Genomic DNA, 11,641 nt, shown 5'->3' on the forward strand with positions numbered 1-11,641 from the left:
ACTGATTATTCTATGCAGTCAGACAATGAGCATATTGTCTGGTTATCTAACCAAAAATTATGATAATAACTAATGGGAAGATGAGTATGAGAGGAAATGAGTGCGTGTTTGTATGCGTGTGTGTGTGTGTGTGTGTGCGTGTGTGTGTGTGTGTGTGTGTATGTGTGTGTGTATCTAATTCTTTTTTTCCATAATGGAAAGCCAATAGATAATATCTAAAGGAAAAATAAAAAATGGTAGTGTGAGTATGTTATTAAAGATAGGGAGGTATCAGAAGAAAGAGGTAAAAAATAAAGTCGAGAAGTTTGCCTCAGGAAATATGGGATTGGGGGTGAGGAGATGAGGAACATAAAATTGCTATTTTTGCTAGACTCTTTATAGAACTATTTGACCTTTTAAACCATGAACCTGTATATCTTAAATAAAAGTAAAAATCAAATTAAAAAGTGAATAGCGGTAATGGCTTTTCCTATCTGTGAGAGGAGACATAGTGTTTGAAATAATTCACAAAGAAATCTTCATCTGGCTAGATAGCTGCTTGAGCTGTCAGCTTCTATATCTTGTTGGTTCCCCCTCACTCTTTGTGTTTTCTAAATTAGAAAGTCTTAACTCAGAATTATAGGTTGTTGGGAAGATTTGATGGATAGTTTGGGTTTTTCAGATCAAATGCAGATCCAGAAATTATGGAGAGAGTTCTCTCTAAACACTACTTTCAGTGTTTCACTGGAGGAAGAGTGCCCCAGCTTAGCGCCCCTGAAAGCTGGAAGGTTAAAGTTCTCAACGTGAAGCTGATGAAGTCACATCCTCTCTCTCTCTCTGTCTGGTGGCAATTGGCTTATAAGCTATTTCTTCAGGTTCAGTTGCAGCATTTGGATGTAATTTGTAATATGCAAAAGGAATTTTTTTTTCTGATGAAGAAAATCATTGGGTACTGGAAAAAGTCAAACTCTTTGCCATTGAGTCGTTTGCACCACTGTTCAGTTTTAAGAAATCCTGATGTCTGATCATTAAAAAAAAATTCTAATATTTAGGCCCTGAAGTCAAAGATCCATACTGAGACATAGTATGTGTATTCACAGAAATGGTTATTTAAAAAGATTTCATTCCTTCTTTTAAAACAGTGTAAACTTTTTTTTTTTTATTTGTTTGTTTGCCAGCCAGAGCGATTCAGTGTAGGAGAAGAGCCTCTTGTACTCACTTTTCATTTCCACTCCATAGGCTGAGGAGACATATGCTAAGTGGCCACAATTGGTTTGTAGTCACAGTTTCCATGATGTCCCTCAGCAGCACATCAGGGTCTGGAGGCATGCTATGGACCCCCACTGTTTTCCAAGAACAAGGCATGTACTGCGTTTAGAAGCAACATGTTTCATTTGTATAGTGATCCCTTTCCTTGCTGACTATGTTGCTGGAGCTTCTTCAGTACCAGTTCAACATATCTTTTCATGTTATATAGTAAAATACATATAACATAAAATTTACTACTTTAACCATTTTTAAGTATACAGTTCAGTGGCATTAAGTACATTCACAATATTGTGCAACAATCATCACTATCCATCTCTGGAACTTTTTCATCATCCCAAATTGAAACTATATAACTTTCCATTCTTCCCTTCCCTACTCCCTGGCAACCTCTATTCTACTTTCTGTCTCCATAAATTTGCCTATTCTAGGTATCTCATGTAAGTGAAATCACACAATTTTTTTGTGTGTGTCTAGGTTATTTTACTTAGTATAATGTTTTAAAGATTCATCCATGTTGTAGCATATATCAGAATTTCATTCATTTTTAAGGCTGAATAATATTCCATTGTGTATGGATATACCACATTTTGTTTATTCATTCATCTGTTGATGGACGTTTGTGTTGTTTCCACCTTTTGGCTATTGTGAATAATGCTGTTGTGAACATTCATGTACAACATAACTTTTAAAGTCTATTTCATATTTTACAAATTAATCTTTAATTAAACCAGAAGTCTCTTAAAATTAAAGTCTACCAAGTATTTGTTGCTTTCTTTCTGACTGCAATATTTATTATTGATTTTGAAGATGATTTCATATCTTACCAGCAAGAGTGTAATTGTACTATAAGGGCGAATGATGACTCTATAGTTTTCATGTCTTTTCAAACTTTAACATGAAATTTTGACAACTTTGTACTCGAAAGCTTATTTTTTGTTTGCAGTAGAGAAAATCAATTGTTTTCTTTAACTTTCATGAGGTTGATAAGTTTTATTGGAAAATAATGTGGAAGTTTTAGTAGCTTTATATTATTATTTAATAAAAATGTTAATAGCTAGTAAACTGGGTACTAGGACAAAGGGTCATTGATTCAATAAAATTTAACTATAATTTTTACTATCATGCTTTCTGTTTTCTTATTTACTTTTTTATCTGCCTTCGTGAGATTATTCATATTCATTGTCCTCCTGTCTCTGACACACAGTTTCAAGCTTTATATTTATGACAGAGCCCTCTCATCACTTATATTTGCAACCTTATTTCATATTGCAGGATTTATTTTTCTATTTTTACCACTATTATATTTCTGCAAACCACTTTTGAAATGCTGATTCATTCTTTTGAATTGTGGTATTAAGTAATACAACAGCGATGGTGACAAATGCAGGTTTAACGAATGTAAACAATACCTGTCAGATGACAATAAAATACACTATTTAAGATAAACTACTCCAAGTTAATCAGTATGAACTAAGTCAGTCCTTGACTGCACTGCTTGTAAGAACATAACAATTCAGAAATTCTATGAAAACTATGATTAATCTTACATTTCAGATTTTTAAATTATGTGGGCATGAAATGATTGCATTGCTCTTTTTTCTGAGTTCATCAAATGATTTAGAGGCTACTGAGAGACTTCTAGTTATCAATAGAGATCCTTAGATCACTTATCGCGAAACATTGTAAGGGATGGAGAGAGTTGAACGCCTCTGTAAAACTGAATGAGAAGAATCTGAGTTTCCAGGGACACAACGGAAGAAAGACAGTGAAGCAGGGAGATGGAAAAGCAACTCAAAGGGACAGTTTATGAGAGGATTATGTCAGCCTCATTTACGAAGATAGAACAGTTGAAATACTGGTAAATTGAACCAGCAATCATCAAATTAAAATCATCAAAAATAGACTAGCAAATTTATTAATATAAACTACTGTATTAACAGATGAAAGACTATATGCTCATCTTAATATAGAAATGTTGCTTAAAAACCAATATTCAATCATCATGAAACTCTTAGCAAACCAGAAGTGGAAAGAAATCTCCATAACTTCATAAAGGGTAATTATGAGAATCTCATAGTCATCATGATAATAGAAATATTTGAAGTATACTCTTTAAAATCAAGAGACAAATAAAAATGCTTACTATCATAGCTTCAGCATTGTGCTGTAGGTCTTGGGCAGTTCAATAAGACAGAAAAAGTAAACAAGTGGCATAGACATTAAGGAAGAAACAAGTTCATCATCATTTGCAAATGATATGATTGTTTAAATAGAAAACACAAGAGAATCTACAGAGAAATGTAATTTGTTAGAGTTCAGGAAGGTTGCTAGATGCAAAACCAATACATAGAAATTAATAACATTAATATGTTTTAGCAATAAAAATAAATATTCAAAAGGACAACCCAAAAGATACTGTACCTAGGGATAAGAAATTTAAGAACTTTACATAAGACAGTATAAAATGTTACGGAAGAATGTAAAAGAAGGCCTACATATAAATTGAAAGATACACCATGCTGACGTGTGGGAAGGCTTGAAATTATAAGTGAGGCAAGTTTTCCTGTGGTAATAAATAAATTCTATGCATTTACAATCAAAGTTTCAATAGAGTTCTAAGAAAAAAGCTTGAAAATCTAACCCTCAAATTGAAATGGAGAAGAAACAGGAAGAACCTAGATAATTTTCAAGAAGGCTGAAAAGGAAAGGTGATCAACCAGGTCAAATCTTATTATAAAGCATTTAGATTGGTGCAATGTTGACTCAGGGAGTAACAAATAACTCACTGAGAGAAACAGACTTGGATATGCATGGGAATCTGGTTCATGACAGAGGTAGTAGAAGGAATCACTTGGGAAATGATGACTTATTAAAACTGGTGTTGGGATAATCCATATGGAAAAATATTAGAAGCTTATCTCCTGTATATATGCGTGTGCATGCATGCACACACACACACAAGTCTCAGAGGATGAACTAAATGCAGAAAGAAATATTATGGCTTTTAGAAGAAAATACAGGAGAATATCTTTATGGAATATTACATAACTAAAAAAATAATAAAATAATTTTTCAAAAGCATTGACGAAAGCATGCATGCAATATGGTATCATTCATATAAATTTGCAAAGATACAAAACACTATTTTATGTGTGCAGGGCCAGATGCCCATTCCTCTGTTTGCCATAGCTTCAACTTCATTTCACATTTTCTTTTCCAGGTGAGGAAACATTTCTCTTTCCACTGTGCTTTTCTCTGCAACCAAATTGCTGTATTTTGTCAAATGTTTCCCCAGATTTTCGGTGTGATTAGTGATGGGTACCCTAGGGTCATCAAAGGGCCCCTTCAATGACTGTGGGAGCTCACCGGGTGGTGATGGGAAAATCTGCTCTAGTCACTGTTAACACTTTTGCATCCTCCTGCACTTTTCATTTCCTTTTGGGGTCCAATTTGATACATTGCTCTGACCCCAGTGAATTTCTAGTTTCTTTCTGAGCACAAAAAAGTATCTATATATCAAATCATCCCACAGCAAACAGGTAGGCAGGCAGGCAGGGAGGGAGGGGCAGGGAGCTACCTTTATCATCAGGCAACAGTGCAAAATTAACATTTCAGAGAGGTATTATGTCAGGGAGGGGAAATTAGGGATGGGAACCACTTATGTCCAAAAGGCTGTATGTATCAAGAGCATGGTGATAGAATCAGTTTCTGATTCTTCACTGGCTACAATTTAATTTCTACTTAAAAATACACAGCGTGATCTTTGTAACTCCAGTCTATCCTAAAGTCATTTACTCTTTTCCTTTGGGCTCCCAGCAACGCAGTAAACTTAAAAAAAAATCTGGAGTCTGATCATTTTCCTGAGGCCAAGGATGTTCAACATCATTCAATACCCTTCACATCAATTTCTAGAACTAGGACAAGATAAGTAGATTTTTATCTTTTATATTTTTTCTAAGTGTGTTTATAAAGGAAATTGTGTCAATAATTTAGTGACTACAAAATCTAAAAAAAACCCTAGATTTAATAACAAATGGAAATGAAAATTAGTAGAACTTTGGAAAACAATTTGGCAATATCTCTAAAATTAAAATTGTATGTCCCTTTGACATAGCATTTCCACTTCTAGGAATTCATCCCTCACATTCACCCATGTTATGTATACAGAGCTATGTGTGCACAGACAATAATATGGTGGTTACCAAAGGGAAAAAGGGGGTTGGAGGGAGGGTAAAGGAGGTCAAATACATAGTGACGGAAGGAGACATGACCTTGGGTGGTGAATACACAATGCAATATACAGATGATGTATTATAGAATTGTACACTTGAAACCTATATAATCTTATTAATCTGTGTCACCCAATAAATTTAATAAAACTAAAAAAAATATATATATGCGTGTTAGGATATTCACCAAAGAATTATAATGGCAGAATATGAGGATTATGTTGATTAGGAGCAACATAAATGCCTATCAATAGGATAATAGCTAAATAAATTTTGCTTCATCTATGTAAGTAAAATCTATTTCGTCAATTTCTTCAAAATATCTGCTGCTGGGATTTTTATTGCGATTTCACTGAATCTATAAATGAATTTGGGCAGCACTGACATTTTAACAACAGTGAGTATTCTAATCTATGAACATGAGATATCCTTAAGTTTATTTAGATACTTTAAATTTATATATAATTTTCCCCCTCTATGGTTAATGCTTCTCATGTCCTACATTAATCAATTTTTCTCTAATCTGAAGTCATGAAGATATTCTCCTTTGTTTTTTATTTTTCCCCTCTAACAGCGTTCTGTCTGTCTTTCACAAAGAAATTTAGAATTTAACTTACCTAGAATTTGACTCTAGTGTGGGGTGTAAAGTTAAATGTTCAATGTAATTATTCTATTGGGATTCTTAATTCTTCGGCATCATTTAATGAAGACCACCCTTTCTCCATGTTTCCTAGTGCCATCATTGTCACAAATTCAATGCCTGCACGTGCATTGGTCTGTTTATGGGCCACCTGTTCTGTTCTACTGGTCTGATTAACCTTACACCAATGGCACGCTGTTTCAATTATTAGAGCTTCATAGTAAATCCTGATGTCCAGGAGCCCAACTGCTCTTCTCTCGCCTTGTTTTTCTTCCTCAAGTATCTTGGCTATAACTTACTCTTTGCATTTTCATATAAATCTTAGAGTTGGTTTGTCAAGTAGTACAAAAAAAAAAAAAAAAGCCTATCGAGATTTCGATTGGGATCAAACGAAATTTATTAGTCATTTAGGGAGTCTCACAATACTGTGGCTTTGAACCCAGAAATATGTCTCCATTTATTGAATTTCCTGCAATATTACTCAATATTTTAAATAATTTTCTTCATAGAGATCTGACTCATACTTTGATAATCTTATTTCGAGATACTTGATATTTTAGAATGCCAGTGGTAATAGTATTTTAAAAAATATTTTTTCTTTTTGTTGCTGATATATATATAATTAACTTATGTATATTAATTTATACCCAGCTACCTTACTATACTATGATTAATGCTAATAGTTTATCTCTAGATTATATCGGCTATTTTATGAACAGAATCATATTATCTATAAATCATGGCATCTTTAGTCCTTCTTTTTTTATTCTTACGCCTTTTATATCTTTTCCTTGCCTTACTATACGGGCTAGGATTTCCTTTACAAAGTTGAATAGAACTGATAAAACGGACATCTTTGCTTTTTATTTTTTCTTCCGATTTCAAAGAAAAAGATTTCCATGTTTCAAAATTAAGTATTACGTTTGCTACTTTTTAAAAATTGCTTACCCTTTATCAGAGTACAGCGATTCCTGTCTATTTTTACTTTTCTGTAAGTTTTAAATTATGAACAGATATCAAACTTTATCAAATGATTTTTCAGCAATGATTAAGATGACCGCACAATTTTTCCCCTTTAATTTATTAATAGAAATAGAAGATATTTCCTATTATGCATGTGTTAATGTTATAGTCAGCAAAAAATTAAGAGTTAGAGGAAGAGAAAGCTCTACAGAGCTCCTGTTACTATACCAAAGGTATGTCCAGCTTGAGCTGAGGTGGGGGCACCTCTCTCAGGTGTGTTGGTGCAGAATGTTTTCTGAAAGGCCCCACATTCTGAAATACAGAGCTTCCATTTGCAAACCTAGGGAGCTAGAATAATCTCAGAATATTAAGGTCATTTTGAAGTATATGAGCCATGATAAGTGAATCAGCTTCATTCATGTGTTATTTTCTGAATATGTTCCAGAACCATTTATTCTTATTTCTCTATCAATTTTGTGCCTACCCCTCTTTCCAAGTAGGCCTTCTCTGACCTTCATCCATGGGTGCATCTAGCAGGTAAATGCATGTGGTGGGGAACTCACATGATCAGATCACCCCAGACCAATGAAATCAGACCGTCTGGGACTGAGACCCAGGCATCGATATTTTAAAAAATTCCCCCAGGGGGTTCCAATGCACAGCCAAGGATGAGAACCATTAATCTATAGCTCTTCAAAGCTGAAAATCATATGTGCGTTTATGAAACCAAAGCCCACAGAGAAAAGATATATGATCATTACAAAGTCAGATACCCAATTAGAACTGGCAGGATAAATAAAAGAAATAAAAGCTGCAAAATGAAGAAGAGAAGAGGACAAAAAGGGAAGACATGAGAACAACAGAAAATCTACTCACTCCATTCTCTCTGGAAGTTCAGTTTGGGTCATGAACACACAATTGACCAAAATAGTGACTGTGATAAATGAACTGAACCACGTGAGAAGCTGTGTTAAGGAAAAGCTGAGTCACCATGTTTCCCTGTGGCATCTATGATCACCCTGACCCTGAACGATTAAATTCATAATTCCTAGCTAGGATCAGCTTTATGGTCTTGTCACTTAATAACCACTAACATTTCTGAGTGCCTACTCTGCACTGTGTACTTTGTCCATATTATTTCTAATACAACTAATCTACAAGTAGATATTATTATCGACATTTTAGAGCTAAGAAAACAGGCTGAAAGAGCTTAAATAATTTTTCCATGGTCACACAGCTAGTCAACCCTGATGTTGAGATGTGAACTCAGACCGTTTGATAATAGAACCCTAAGCAAGATGAAAGGAAACAGAATCCCCCTTCCAAAATGTCCTTCTGCCCTGAAGCCTTCATTTCACTATACAATATGGCCTGAAATTTCATCCAGCAAATGTCTCTTTTTTTCCTGTAAGACAGAATACTCCTAGGAAGTTAGAGATAAGGGGAGGGCTATAAACTTTCATGGGAATCAGTTTAGTCAGGTTGTTTTCTTAATACAGCTAAGGTCAGGCACACTGAGTAGGTGGACTTCTGGCTAGGAATGGGGGAGGTAGCACAGGCTAGTGAACTGCTGGGTCCAGGAGAAAATTCCATGTAGGATTAGGCTGCTGTGGAGAATTCTGAATAGCCAAAGAGGAGAATCTTGGAAAGGCTGGGCAAGGGAATTTTCAAAAGGGGAAGGAAACACTGAAAAGGAAGGTGAGTGGAAGAAAGTAAATAAATGGTGGAGAAAATCCAACAGTAAATTTCTCCTACCGGACATTTTTCTTAGGACTAGCTGAGTTCTTAACAATTACTTCCTGAAGAAAAGTAAAGACTGAAGATGAACTTGACCTATGAAGAGAGGTCAAGTTCATCTTCAGAAAGACCACTCATCTTTCATAATTTTGACTTGAGCAGAATTACTTAAATCTATTTTAGTTTTCTGTAAATGCCTTTAATGTGCCCTGTTTTACAGTTACTTAGGAACACATCTATTTCAAAAAGAGAAATTCTACTAATTAAACCATCTTTTTCTATTGACTTGCAATTAAATTAGAAATGTGTTCATATGGGGAGGAAATGCTAACCCAAGGATTAATTTAAAATTGTATCCTCAATCCCATAAACCTTTAAAAGTAAAATGACATATTATACATAATATTATTTATGAAAACATCCATAACAAATTTAATTAGAAGTATAATTTTGATGAAATAGTACTAATAGGACTCTGAGAAATCCATACCTTGAAGAGTGTTTTTTGGAGATACAGCTACCAAATTCATGAGATTTAAATATATAAATGCAGACTTTTGATAAGTCTGTGATCAGGAGAGCCTCAATAGCCTTTCTGACCAGTTGTGACTGTACGATGAAATTATTTACTCATAAAATCTCAAGACAAAAAGAATATTCACTGGTCAATTGATCCTTTAAAGGAATTTTATTATTAATTAGCAGTTTCTTACTTATCTAGATTTAATTCAACCAGGATTCATGGAGAGGAGTTCATGTATTTCTTTATTTGTAATTTTATGTAATTGTATATATATATTTAAAAACCAAGGAGAGATGACATATTGAGAACATAAATTACCCTAATTTATTTCCATTAACTGCCTACTTTCTTATTGCTGATACTGCTCTAAGCAAGATGTAGGCTGGACCTCTGAGCTAGTGAGGTGACCTTAGACAATTTACTTAATGTCTGAGTATCAGTTTCATTATCTGTAAAATGGGGGTGTTAATTCTTCCTTCAAAGGCTTCTGACCTATGAGTGTTGACACTTAGGAGATATCTAGCTAATGAGAGTCTACTATTATCATTAAATATCCTTCTATTGAATCGAGAAATCCAAGATTCAATTAAGAAAGTATACTTTCCACTGGTCAGCCATAAAGATAACGCATAGAAAGGGAAGTAGAATGCAACTTCCTTAAGCTGCAGAGTTTCATGTTGAGATGGCTCTGCCAGGCTGACCAGCTCACTGGAGGCTGTCTGGCAACCCAGAGAGTGCCTCAAGTGGGAGGAGCAGCTGCTTTCACTGGAGCCTCTTAAGAGGCTGGGCACCACCCGTCAGGCAGCTGAGGCAAGGCTGTTCTTGCAAGTCAACCTCCTGGAAGCCAGAATTGAATTTGTCATTTGGAACTTCCAACTTAGACAGTCACCAGGGAAGATCCTTGGAAACCAAGCCAAAGTCTTTTTTTTTTTTTTTTTTGTATTAGTTTGGCTTGCCTTGGGGAAAACAAAACAAAACAAAGAACACCCTACACCCTAAAAGAAATTGAAGCCAGTTTATGAAGCTACTTAAAACAACTAAGCAATTAATATAATATAGACATTTGACCAATTTGTCTCTAATCATTACATTCCTCAATGGCATGAACCTCAGACTATTGACATTTTTAACCTGCTGGTAATTTGGGTGTAACCTTGTTGGCAGTACCCCATGACCAATGTGGTCCCATTAGACGATCTATGTTCTGCCCATTGTGGTCTGTTCTCTTTGCTGTCTGGGAGGTACTGCTCTTTTGCCTAATGAGCTGCCACTCCCTAGCATAGCTAGGGTACAGAGAACAGCTCATGCTTGTCTTATCTGCCCAAAGAAGCCTTTTACTGGTTGTTATGTTGTGGGAAGAGCAGGCCACACGCGGTGAGAATGTGCCTGGCACATTCAGCATAGCTCCCCTCATAAAGAAGACATTTTTCAAGTTGTGGATCCACAGGTGTATGTAGACTAGTCTAGGTGAACCCAAACCCACCTCTGGGTTGCACGAAGACCTCTGCCTTGGGACTGCTTTGGGTGTTGGACACATGAAAGCCACAAGCACTTTTTTCAATTTAATGATTTTAAAAAAGGATTCAGTTGGAGGAAAGCTCTATTGCTAATCTCTGAAGAAGGCACTGGACACGAACGTAAAGCCTGATTCTAACATGTGGAAGAATCAACTATGCAAAGGATATGAGTGGACAGACACTTTGATGGCTGTTCTTCTGATCAGGTTGAAAGGACTGAATAACCACAGAGCCCGAGTGGCACTAAACCGGGAAATGGTCCTCCCTTTGTTCAGCACCATAAATGTCTAAAACAAAACAGAAAAGAAGGTGGACCTCTAGTGAGAAAATACATCCTCACACAACCATGTGTTTGAGCATAAGTAGCATCATCTCGGGGTCATGAGCAAGAGGGCTCTGGGAACCATGGGTCAATGAGAGTCAAATGGAGAACAGAGATTTAGGAAGGATCAGGGATGATAGCCATATCCTCACCCTCTCTGCAAAACCCCAGGCCCTGTGGCTGACTATGCATCAAGACGAGCCCACTGCAAGTGCCTGATGGACAGGCAGCTGACCATGGGGTTGGTAAGATGCATCATGCCTAGGGAAAGAGGACGGCATTCTGTTGCATTTAATTTCTCTTCTAATTAATGGATCATCCTTGGTCCTGTGATGTTCCTTCTGTTCTCTACCTCCTAGGTCTCCCCTTTTAAACCCTCCCCTGGTTCCTTCTTCCAAGCATGTAAGGGGAGTGAGGGCTCTTGGCAGATGAAAGGAGGGAGAAAGACATTTCAGTGCCTTT

The 11,641-nt window shown here is 35.8% G+C and overlaps 1 protein-coding gene across 1 annotated transcript in view; it reads right to left on the reverse strand.

The window, feature by feature from the left end:
* SCN10A (sodium voltage-gated channel alpha subunit 10) overlaps window positions 1–11,641 on the reverse strand; it is a 135,469-nt gene that overhangs the window by 67,006 nt on the left and 56,822 nt on the right. Inside the window, exons 3-4 of the mRNA XM_023527552.1 lie at window positions 11,026–11,144; window positions 7,957–8,037 (exon numbers count right to left, since the gene is read on the reverse strand). Of these exons, the coding sequence (XP_023383320.1) occupies window positions 7,957–8,037; window positions 11,026–11,144 (200 nt within the window). The remainder of the gene's footprint in view (window positions 1–7,956; window positions 8,038–11,025; window positions 11,145–11,641) is intronic.

Source organism: Pteropus vampyrus, unplaced genomic scaffold (assembly GCF_000151845.1).
Source record: "Pteropus vampyrus isolate Shadow unplaced genomic scaffold, Pvam_2.0 Scaffold1, whole genome shotgun sequence".
In the NCBI taxonomy this organism is placed as follows: domain Eukaryota; kingdom Metazoa; phylum Chordata; class Mammalia; order Chiroptera; family Pteropodidae; genus Pteropus; species Pteropus vampyrus.